This window comes from Ptychodera flava, chromosome 1, assembly GCF_041260155.1.
Source record: "Ptychodera flava strain L36383 chromosome 1, AS_Pfla_20210202, whole genome shotgun sequence".
Lineage (NCBI taxonomy): Eukaryota > Metazoa > Hemichordata > Enteropneusta > Ptychoderidae > Ptychodera > Ptychodera flava.
The window spans coordinates 7,052,826-7,064,946 of NC_091928.1; the positions used below are offsets into that span (position 1 = coordinate 7,052,826).

The 12,121-nt window shown below is 37.7% G+C and overlaps 2 protein-coding genes across 5 annotated transcripts in view; one reads left to right on the forward strand and one right to left on the reverse strand.

Annotated features, from left to right (window-relative positions):
* The window catches only part of LOC139129131 (protein polybromo-1-like), a 97,337-nt gene extending 86,776 nt beyond the window's left edge, over positions 1-10,561 (reverse strand). For both annotated transcript variants that reach the window (XM_070694847.1, XM_070694874.1), the window contains exon 1: positions 10,410-10,561. The gene's annotated coding sequence lies outside the window, so the exon portion shown is untranslated. The remainder of the gene's footprint in view (positions 1-10,409) is intronic.
* Positions 10,562-10,966: 405 nt separating this feature from the next.
* LOC139129238 (uncharacterized) overlaps positions 10,967-12,121 on the forward strand; it is a 37,483-nt gene continuing 36,328 nt past the window's right edge. For all 3 annotated transcript variants that reach the window (XM_070694884.1, XM_070694898.1, XM_070694891.1), the window contains exon 1: positions 10,967-11,244. In XM_070694884.1, the coding sequence (XP_070550985.1) occupies positions 11,106-11,244 (139 nt within the window). In that variant the 5' untranslated portion in view covers positions 10,967-11,105. The remainder of the gene's footprint in view (positions 11,245-12,121) is intronic.

Genomic DNA, 12,121 nt, shown 5'->3' on the forward strand with positions numbered 1-12,121 from the left:
TGCTTTGAACAAATAAACATTGAGACATCAGTATTCCCAAACTGTTCAGTGATGATACATGTAGTATCTCTCCTATGGCAGCTTCTTGATTCTATCTCTATTGGTGATATTTTATTGTATGGTATATGTTGGCAGTTTCCCTCTCATCAATCACGCAATGTGCGAAACGTACATTTGCACATTTATATATTTGTACATTTGTACTGTACTGCATGTTCACCCATGTACATTTATGTACATGAATGAATGAAGACTTTCTTGTAAATCAATAACATGGGAGAAAGAATGAATCTAATACAAAATCACAGCCCCATTCAAAACTGACATTACACAAGAATGTAAGTACACTAGGGCTAAGTTTGGCCACAGACCCTCCAGGGTCTATGGTTTGGCCTAAAACCCCACCTGAACACTCTCCAGGGTCTATGGTTTGGCCTAAAACGCCACCTGAACTCTCTCCAGGGTCTATGGTTTGGCCTAAAACTCCACCTGAACTCTCTCCAGGGTCTATGGTTTGGCCTAAAACTCCACCTGAACACTACTGTACTGAACACTTGACTTGGATGACATGTACAGACACTTCTTTATTATCACCTACTTGGGAGGATAATGGCCCCTGAATACTACTGTAGCTACTGGCCTGGACTCCAACAATCAATTCATTCCCAATAACTTGGCCTGATTTATAGGGTTAATGAGTATTCAGATTCAAAAGCAATCTTTCCTTGGTTCCTTGGTTTCCTTAGTTCCAAAAGACAAGCCATCAAAGCAGAAGTAGACATCTTGTGCGATTGTGCATATCAAAAGACCATACAAAATACCTTGTTGTACTTCAGAACAAGAATCAAAGCCTATTTGAATAGCATATACAGGTGACATAAAACAACTCTTTTGCTTGACAAGTACACAAACTTAACCATCTACATGGCAAATTGTAACTTTTAGCCTCAATAAATCTAGGATTAAAATGCTAAAACTTCGAGCTTTACAGAGTACTTTTTTAAGCTTTTCATCACCATGGTTTGGTCTAAACCCATTGTTATCAATGGTGATTGTGGACCTGTTTACAGGATATTGAGGGTGAACAGGTTAAGGTTTGGGTACACTGATAAATGGTTTGGGAAACCCTGTATCATTGCTCTGTAGTCCCTAGATAGGATTGTATATAATTAGTATAGCATGGTGAAACCAGTGGTAGCATGACAATAAAACTCTGATTAGCCATTACGACCCGTAACAAAAAAAACTGTCACACTGCACTGCCAATACAAACCAACAAATCAAAATTGACAACACATAATTAGATCTAAAAGGGACTTTCAACAAGGTCTTGCATTTGATGACAACGCTGTTCTTACTTTCATTTCCTCATGTTTTTGAAATTCAAACTTCCTCCAAAGTGCTATCCCTTTGTTCACTAAAATTTCACAGCACACTTCAACATCTGACTGCCTAAAAACAAACACCAAATACCATAAGATTATTCACTCCTGAACTGTCAATATATATAATACTGAGAAGTTAGACCCAAGAAATTGTTTACACTTGTCACCAGGTCTTCCAGCAGCTTGATTTCAAACACAGAACAACCACAAGCATTGAACAACCAATAAGGGTCACCATTAGAATGCTGGGCCTTGAAAAGGACAGACTATACAAATACAACCAGTGTTTTCTGTGCATAACAACCTATAAATTTCAGAACAAGGCCACAACTCTATTAAAGAACACCTGGGCCCGGCTCTGCCATGTAGTAAGTGTTGAAAGCCCACAATTTGAACATCTCTGATTCTCCACTAAGTAACTTGGTTTATATTGCAGGCATGATAGGAGCCATTTTTTTCCTCACTCATAAGTCCACAAATCTAGAGAAAGACTACCTTGAGTTTGTAACTTCCTGTGCTATAGTAGCTGTATAAACTATAATTTGAAATGACAAAATGTAACTAGTAAAACATTACGAAAATGTAGTACATGACTACAGTTACACGTAGCTACAGTTTACCAACAATTGATGTGAGCCGTGACCAGAGGCACTTTGCAGTTTGGCGTGATAACTACAAACTACAAGTTTTGAATGCATTCCATATTTCAAATGGCAAACAGATGTGCCCAGTCAGAGAATCAAAGTTAATAGGGTCAAAGTTCACAGAGAATCAAAGTTAATAGGGTCAAAGTTCACAATGCTCTCAGCTCAGGGGAATGAGTAAAAGCATAACTCTGGTACAAACAGTTTGAATACCTTGTAACATCTACATGCAGTGTTAATACAACGTTACATTACTGATAATTCTTTTACTGGTTCCATGATGCAGTGCGCGCTAGGATTTACAAAGTGTACATTTATACTTGTAGAACTTTTTAGCCATAGGGTATAGGCAGGGTACAGTATGTTGTTGCTCATAGAAAACTACTGAAAGTTACACTTTGACCTTATATTTTCATACTAACAGATACAGCTACATGTACTAGTGGCATTTTTTGGCATTGGAAATTTGCTAATTTTTGCACAATAGTTGTACAACACAAGGTATGTTTTTGTTGTTCTAAGGGTGTGTATACAGTGTGTATACAGTGTTTGACACAGCTACAGCAATGCATTGTGGGTAACTGAGAAAATGTCTTTATATGTACATGTACTGGAAGTTCTCTGTTGTGTTAGTGGAAAATCAGAACAACACATCCTGAGATAATGCTTAAACATGAAATGTCCAATCTTTCAAAGAAAGTTGATCTCTATTTGCAGAAAATGAAAAACATTTAGCATTTATAAATATTTGACACCAAATCATCTAAATCTTTTTCCCTATCCCAATCAAGAAACATGGTTGATCAGTAAAGATACAGCAGCAGATTTTTTTCACCACTTTTGTTTTGTAAGGCACCATCAATATCAAGTTCTTGTTCTACTCCCCAGAGCATGTTGAGACACCAACTATAGCTTGTCAACACAGTGTCTGTCATGGTCCCTTCTAAACATGTAAAATACATGTACACTGTTGGATTCTAGTCTGAATAAGAACTCATTTGTTAACAATAATAATGCAATGTAAACACTTCAGTGTTCTCCACAGCTACATGTTGGGAGTAAAGAAGGGACCGCAATTTACATAACCATGTATAATTTGCATACCCCTGTCTTGAAAATATGTTTTGTACAGTTATTAACATATGAATGGATTGCTCCCAAAACAGAGGGGTAGCCCATCCCTAAAAACACCCCTGTGGAGATCCCTGTACATGTACAGTGTACATGCTGAGTTGACAAAGCTCCACGCTTGTATCTCAACGTCGCATGCTTTGTGGATTGCTAGAAGAACTATGTGGTTGAAATTATAAACAAAAATTGTGAAAAAAATGGTCAAAAGTTTAACTTTTGACCATTTTTTTACAGCTACAGATCCTTTAACATGGAATGGTGAACAACTGTTTTTAGTTTAAATTTCGGTCATTTAAAATCACTCCATGCAAGCTCAAAATCAAGCAAACTGCTAGAAGTAGAACATGATATGGGCTTTGTAGAAGTCAAACGTCATGTCATTCTTCATGACATCTACTTTCACTTAGCACTTGTTTTAGATAAATTTACAAAGTCATCCATCCTTAGCTATTGACACAACATTAAAGCATCTATGCATGGGGTGGGAAAAGTTTCAACTGAGGAAAACAGTTGTGAGAATCCACTGATGTCACATGTGGGTGAGGTCAAGGGTCACCATAATAATGTTGAAAGAAGTCCAAGTCCTGTGCCCAGTAAGGTTGAGTACAAGAGTGAATGCTCTTAGAATCAGATATAAGGATATTTTTCTGGTGGTTTTGCTAAGGGCCTTGCCCTAAAGCACTATGTGAGAGGAATCTCCTCCAAAACCAGAGACAAGAAACATTAATTGCAACACAAAACTAGGAAGGGTCGTGTTTTAGACGCGTCTTAGCCGCGTCTAGGACGCGTCTAATCGCCGTCAAAAACCCGCCAAGTCTGAACGCAAGTTTCGTTGTGTACTGTATTTATCATTGTGCAATGCATGTTCACTGTTTAGTTTACGTACATACAATCCTGTTGGTCAGTTTACACAGATAACATTAGATACATGTACACCTTGTGTGTACAGTGGGTCAATCAACAGAAAACCTTGTGATACAAAACTTTTTAAAACACCTGATTTCCTGAAGCATGTGAATTAGCTAAACAGTAACAACTATACACATGAATAAAGCATTTGCTGTAACTTCTGATTTTTTTCAATGTCTTCTATTCTGTTCTATCTGTAAGATAACATGCAAGTTTCCTGTTCTACTTCTAAAATCATCTAGAGTTACCTAGTCTTCAACTTTAACACAGCCTGCAGGTATGTAATGTTAAATACTGATAATGTTGACTACTGAATATTATTCCAGACTAGAATTCAATTGCCTGAATTAATATTGCATACAGTATTTTACATTTGTCTACAAGGCTAACATTTTAGTTTCAAGAAAAAATATAGTAGTACCTTGGGGAGAAGTGGAAAATATTTGTTTTCCAGCAAAACACTATCAACAATTACAGCATAGCTGAACATACTGCCAATAGTTACCATTTCTTTTGAATAAACGACATATGTTGTAAATTAATGATGAACAGTCCAGCTGACACAAGTGAAATATTAAAGGTAAACTAATAAATCAGCCAATCACAGTAGTCAGTGTAGAGGGAAACCTGTTAGTTTTCTACTTATTGAATATGTAATCCAATTTACCTACAGGAAAGATTGACCAAATACCACCATTATTAACTGATTTAAAACCTCAGGTTTGCATACAGAACAGGTATAATACTGCTGAACAATTTATAGATAATTACATCAAACTGGGTTCAACAGGCCATAAAAAATATCTTGAGGTGTAAAGTTATAAATATTTCCATTCCTTCTGCTAAGAGAACCTTCTCAAGTTCTGCTATCACAACCGCAGAAGTACTGTTGTTGTTGGAACAGAACATTATTATTATACCTTGATAAGGGGTTGTCAAAATAAAACATGTACATGTATGAAAAAAAAGAAATTATTTTTTTTCAGGCTTTGCTGGTTTTTGAAGAAGATAAGTTATGGGCACTCTTGAGCAATATGTGTGGAAGACACTATGCATGCCCTCCATTATCTGAAAAGAATATACATGTCATTGATCCTTGGAAGACAAAAACCAATTGTAGTACTGTACCTGACTGACCACCCTTCCTAAGTACAAATGCTGTACCCTGTAAGTTTAGGATATCAATTGAAGTAACTCATGTCAGCGAGGATGGATGTACTGTACTGTAACCAATCTTTCCTAAATGGTCTAAGGTCAGTAACATTATGTACCAAGCAATTTTCACACTGAAAACTTACACCATATGGTAAACAGTTTACACTACTAAAACCAGTATTTCCTTTCCACCTTCCATTCAGAATTAAGTGCAAACAGTCCTATAGTACTGAGGTTTTCACACTAAGGAAACGACCTAATGGTTTTTCACAAACAAGGTTAATGACCTACTATGCAAATCAATGGTAGATGTATATCATCTTAAAATATTAGAAAGTCACTTCCTGTACAGATATAGACTTGGTTCAAGTCGGTTAATTAATTTAAAAAAATAAAAGCATTTATAATAGTTTCTCTTGTGTCTCTCCTATTTCGTACAACCTATCCGGAATTGGCAGCTCACGCCAGGTTTTCCCAGCGATTGAATGCGTCACGTTTGAGTCTGCGCAGTAGTGAGTTAGTTTCTGCCGGATTCACCGACTTGGACTTCTTGCAAAGTACAGGCGGTGAGACGGACTGTGTGCACAGTGACGTAAGCAAATACAAAATGATTGACAGCCCCCGCCGTTATTCTGGCCAATAAGAAGAACGCATGCTAATAAACCTCTGCATGCATTAAAAAGTTTGTTGTCATCTCCGTGCAAAGCTAGACATCGAGTACGTTTTATATCTGGGCGAATAATGGCATCAAGTTCGTACATCAACCGCGTTTTACAACTGATCGGTCGACCATCGCTAATCATGCGAGATTACCAAAGAAAGCTTGTTGAGAGTTACATTGAGGGAAAAGATGTGTTCGTCTGCGCACCAACCGGTAGCGGAAAATCTGACATACGAAGTCGCCCCACATTGTTTTGATTTCCATCGCTTTGGGCACGTAAGAGAACAGGCTACAACTGTAAAGACGGTGTCTTTTTCCATCCTTGAATAACCGGCGACGATTTTCGCATTTTGCAACATGGGCCCCACAAACAACACAGATATTTTCACGCGTTTTCGGTGATACAACAGAGGTTGTGCTGACTTTTGTGGGAGTGATCGCACTCGACATTTTGTCAACAACGCCATGTGAGTTTTATGCACGTCTCGTTTGGGTCAATTGGTAACTCCTCCCAATGTGTAAAATTTAGTGATGTCATCTTATGAATAATATATGAGTAAAGAAAACGTCATCTCATGAATAATTTATAGCAACGCAGATCGTGCAAAAAAGCCAAGTCTGTGATTCCGGGTGAAACTCCGCTGTATAGCGTTCACTCCACTCATCGCGTCCACTCACGCGCGCGTTTCACATGAAAGCAGAATACAAATCATTGCGTTCACTCCACTCAAACATTCACAAATCACAGACTTGAACCAAGTCTAGTACAGATATAGAAACACTCTCATGAACAAAAGTCTGTTATGTGGATGACACAGATGTGGGGAACATTTCACAAACAAAGTCCTTAGAGTTATCAGACATATCTGAAAAAAGAGTAACCAAAACAATTGACGGCAATTTTATTCTTACGAACAACCCCTGCAGCAAGCTGATAAGCCCTACTTTACACATTAATTAACAACAGTGTAGTAGTTTTACTGTATGTACATTTCCACATTTTAATTTCATTAAAACTGTATGCTTACTACATCGCGCCACTGCCTAAGGGCCACTAAGCAGTTGTTCAAGATGACACTATAGCTATTTTCATTTTCTATTTGTTTTTGGACCTGGTAAATTATTTTTTTTTACCTTGAATGTTACTGATTATTGGACCTGTGTTGATGCCATATGACAAACTGTAATTTATGAGATGACTTGGCAAAAAATCAAGTTTCTATTTCCCTCTAACCATGGTGACACACACTAAAATTTGATACTACCTTTCACACTAGATACTATACACATTCATAACAGACTATACAATGTACATAAACACTTGTCTACACTATCAGCTTCCCACTATTCTCTGTTCTGTGTGGTTTTATTTTCCCATGCTATATTGGCCAGACATACATGTACCTCACAGCAACAACCTGCCTGTACTACAACCTTCAATAAAGCCGACATTCAACTAATTTTTAATGAAATATATAGCTTTAAAGGTATTACAGTAAACATTATCTGACAACTGAATTGAAATTCTCATATGAGACTGATACCAGATACAGTTGCTGGAGCTCCTGACCTTTCACCTACTTGCACAAGGTAATGGCAGGACAGATAAGGGTCACACACTTTATATACTAAGCAATCTTTGTAAAAGTTGAGTCAACTCTGGAGGATTAAACCTCTTTAGCAGATCAGACACAGCACAGCTGTGTGCACAAAACTCAAAAGCAAACACCACTCTGTAAACAGGGAGCAGTAATTTGGAAATTTGGTGAATACATCGGTTTTGTGACTTTTAATGCAAATAATTAATTATTCAGTGATTATAAAGTAACTGCTTGAAGAAAGACCTCACTAAATGTGGGAATAATTTTCCTTTCATACTTCAAATATGTTATCATGTTATACTGTACAGTTTTGTCTGAGCATGGAGCTAGATTCAGCAACCTCTATTGTTCAAGCAGCGTGCTTCGCCAAATGACATATCAAACTCATGAAAGGAAAGTACCAAATTACAATTTACTGTTCAGTAGATTGTGATTTTTTCCCCGTCCACACACACACTGTAATTATGTCTGGGCGTAATTGTCCACATGGGCTGGACCCCATTCTTTGGGAAAAAGAAACACTATCCCTTTTGTATCATCAGTGGCCATTTATAGGTAAGCTACAGAAGGTAGTTATCTGCCGGAAGACAGCATAGTGGAAAATTTGCACATGAACACAACGTTCTTTTTTCAGTTGATTGTCCTAATGCACTGTATTATAGTATATCTTTATTTTCTTGCTAACCTCGCAAAAATCTATGAATGTCTGGTTCCTGCCTAATTCACCTAACAATAGTCACAGGTCAGTTGGTCATGGCTTACTCTTTGCATAGTGGACACATTAATGACTTTGTTACTTAGACACATGTTATCATTTGCTTTCATTGTGGTCAAGATTTGATCATCAATTCCCTACAAAACAAGCCATTCACATCAGCGTGACTTTTTACAAATATAACCTTGAAGGCCTTGCACGTGATTTCAGTATTCACACAAAATCCAGGTACAAAGGCCAATGGCTGCATGTCAAGAATGTGGGTAATGTTTTACAAAACCTCCAATTCAATGTACCTCTCCCTGTGCCTCATTCAAATGAAGCTTTTGTGGTTGTGCAAATACGTTTAGTAACCCTCCTGTAAGCTACATGTACACCATTTGGTAGAGTGAGGTTCTGAAGAAATGGAGTGATAGATATGCATGTACTATGATATATGCAACTATTCAGTACCAGAGTCAGTCTGTGTGTTTGACAAAAGTTATGATGTGCCACTAAGGTTACTAAAGCATTCCCTTTGACCAAAGAGAGGCTCAACCCTCAGGTGTGATACTCAGAATAAAATACAAGCAGCATTTGCAATCGACTTACAATTCAAAGGTAATTATCTTTCACAAACACAGATCAACAACAACTCATAAAATCCTGCTGTGTCAAAAAACACAACACTGTTTTAATAGGACCTCTGTCTCTTTTTATGACTTATACAGGTTGTGATACATGAACAAAGGGTTTTTCGTAAGTTTCTTTTCATTGTAATGACTATTACATATTTGTTTCAGAAAATGATATTCTGAATGAATAAACTCGTGCATTATGAAAAATAAGGACTAGGGTACACCTCAACTGAATCTAACAATCCACCATGATAAACAAGTTGATACAAATACAGAAAAGAGTACTTGTGCTTGTACAACGTACAAGTTCAATCCCGTGAAACATTTTGTGGCGCATAGATGTTTTTGGTTTTGTAGCTGGACTAGTATGAATGAGTTAAAACACTTCACTGTGTGGACATCTAATATACCACAAGATACTCAGGAAAGTAGAATTATACATTTTATTTCACAGGCATGATGATCATCTTTGAATCACGAACACAAGGAAGCCCTCTCCTTGAGTCATGAATGACTTGGTATGTATCACATACAATCATAGACTGTTGACTCTGTAGAGGGGGATATGCTACATGCAGCTGAATGGTCTTCTAAATTCCACTTGTAAGGGTTATCGATGTTCTGTTAAATTCAAAATGGGACAGCTGCTGTATCGTGGGGTGTTTCTTATCCTGCCTGCACAAAAAGTTTCCATCTTTCTTTGGTCTTTATGGGGAAGTCTGTTCTCACATTACACCCTGAACAGGGCCCCTCCATAGTTTAGTCACCTCTTTTATCAGATATGAGCGGCCTTCTCGACAACATAGCAAAACCTTAGTCGACTGTATAAATATGTGGATGGAAGTGCAAAATTCCATTTGCAACGACAGAATATTATTAAATTTCTGCCTTGTCAACGTGGTCAGGCCTGACCCAAGAGGTCTTTGTATGTCAGAGCCTTTTGTTTGTAGCAGTTTTGTAATAAATCGGTACATGTGTCTTTTGTATCCACAACTTCGTAATTCATTAATTAACCCCTTAAAAATATAACCCCGAAAGTGATGACGGTAAAGTACAAGTTTTCTCCCAATATCTCAAACGGATAGGTGAAGTTTCCCCCCTTTGAGAGCGATGCCTCTTACTAAAGAAATGGTTACACTATCGATACCAATGTCATCTGGAAGTTGGAACTAAGTATAAAGGCTTCTTTTCGAAAATGGGTATGTGACATGGGCATTTTATGCACCTGCGAGTCGCACTCGTTGCCTGACCAGCTTCAGCCTTCAACAAAAGAAATCACCAATAAACAGAACCAAAATTACAGGAAGACAGCAAACAGTTTCCATACGAGTACGTTAAACACGCTTTTTCCAAGAAACTGCAGTTACTTTCCGTCACTTTTTGAGTAACACAGAGTGATGGGTCCTGAACAAAGGACCGCAGCACGCGTGAATGAGGAAGTGGTAGACTGAATGAATGCCATTGTTTATAGTGTAGGCAATGCATGTATGTTGACAGTGAAGTATCGTCGCGTCGTACACCGAATCTCTGTCAAAATCATAACACTTCTTCTATATGCCTGTGAAATGTATTGGAAGCTCTGAAAACCTACCTGCTCAAGTCTTTATGAACTGCTGACAAAATAAGTCTCCAACTGTCGTGGAAGCAATTCGGTGGAAAAACTAAGATAGACGACTTTATGGAGAATCTAGTGACAAACATGTATGAATGTACGCCGCCATGTTAAAATCTCTCCCAAGATCCTTCTTTATCCTGGGATATACTATTTAGGGGAGGGAGGAGAATAAACAGAGACGTACTCATGTCCGCTCAAGTACAGGTAAACATTTTAAAAATACAAATAATCCTTTTGAGCTAACATTCTACAAAGATTGGGACCACTACTTTGTATATTTCACTCTTACATAATGATAAATTAGGAATTATGGGCAGGTAATTTGAAGGCTGTATACCACCTGCCGGCTGCCACCCTGTTTATAGTGTGCAATATGCCCATATTAGGAAGCCATATTTAAATTTCAATCAACAGGTCAAATTGCTGAAGGTTCCATGCATAGGCGATCAGTTTGAATATCGTATTCTTCTATTTACGTTATTTTACGCAATCTACCCTCTCATCAAAGGATCATTTTGGATTTTAATACAGCCTTTAGGCATGTAGGGAGTACTAAGAACAAACTAGTAAGCAGAAACTGCCAAAATTCGGCAGATTTCACCATGATTTTTCAAAAGGTAATCGCCGAAGTGTAACGATACCGGAACAGTTTACAGTTGTCAGGTGAGCGGTATGGCAACGGATCAACGCAAAGTGTGGAGGATAAAGGCCCTACCGACCTTTATCCTTCTAATTGGACTCCAAATTTGGTTGTCAGAAAGCCAAACGGTGACACCAACGCCAAGTCAACCCAATCAGAACAACATAGACGGTAAGTACACACTATTTCCCCAGGTGCAGCGGACACTGTCATAAGAAATATGGATTGACCTCAACAGGGGTCACTCACTGCTTATTCTTGTGAACTTCTGGCCCTCAGAAAGCACACATTAGGAGTCTCTTTCTTGGGTGAGTGACTTAATCTACGACCATTATTTATACTAGAATAAAAACAAATTATATGTGAATAACAGGACACATGATGCCATAATATGAAAATAGTTTTTAAAACATTTCCACTCTGTGAAAGTTGTTTTGTGTATGGCCCTCCATGCAATGACGGTTGCAGACTGTATGTCGTTTGCTGATAGGTTGAAATTATTTTTAATGTTAGTTGCTTCTAACGATCTCGATTTTCCATGCATGCTGATTGCAAACTTTTAACATTTACACAAGCTATTTTTATATCCCATTGCTTTATTTTTAGCCACTGTAAAATGCTATTAATAGCAGTCAAAGTAATATGAGTATGGTAATGTCGTGATGTGGTGCTCTGCAGGGCTGGGTTTTATTTATTGAACATGATTTTCATGGAGAGATTGGTTACCTATAGAATGGTACAGTTGTGAACTCATATTACAGTTTAATGGACATCACAAATATATCTCTATATCATTTAGATGGAAAATATCTCTCAACAAATATCCATGCTCAAATACACACACTAATATACATATAGATATACACACATACAAATACTAACTTATAGCAAGATACCTACACATGATGTATGTTTATTGTATATATACATATTCTCGACCGCGGAGTAAGGTCAGTAGGTGAAACGCATACAAGTGAGGTGAATGAGAGTTCAGACGATACAGGAGAGCGAAGGATACAGAAATTGTGTGGAAAAAAAGCAGAACTAA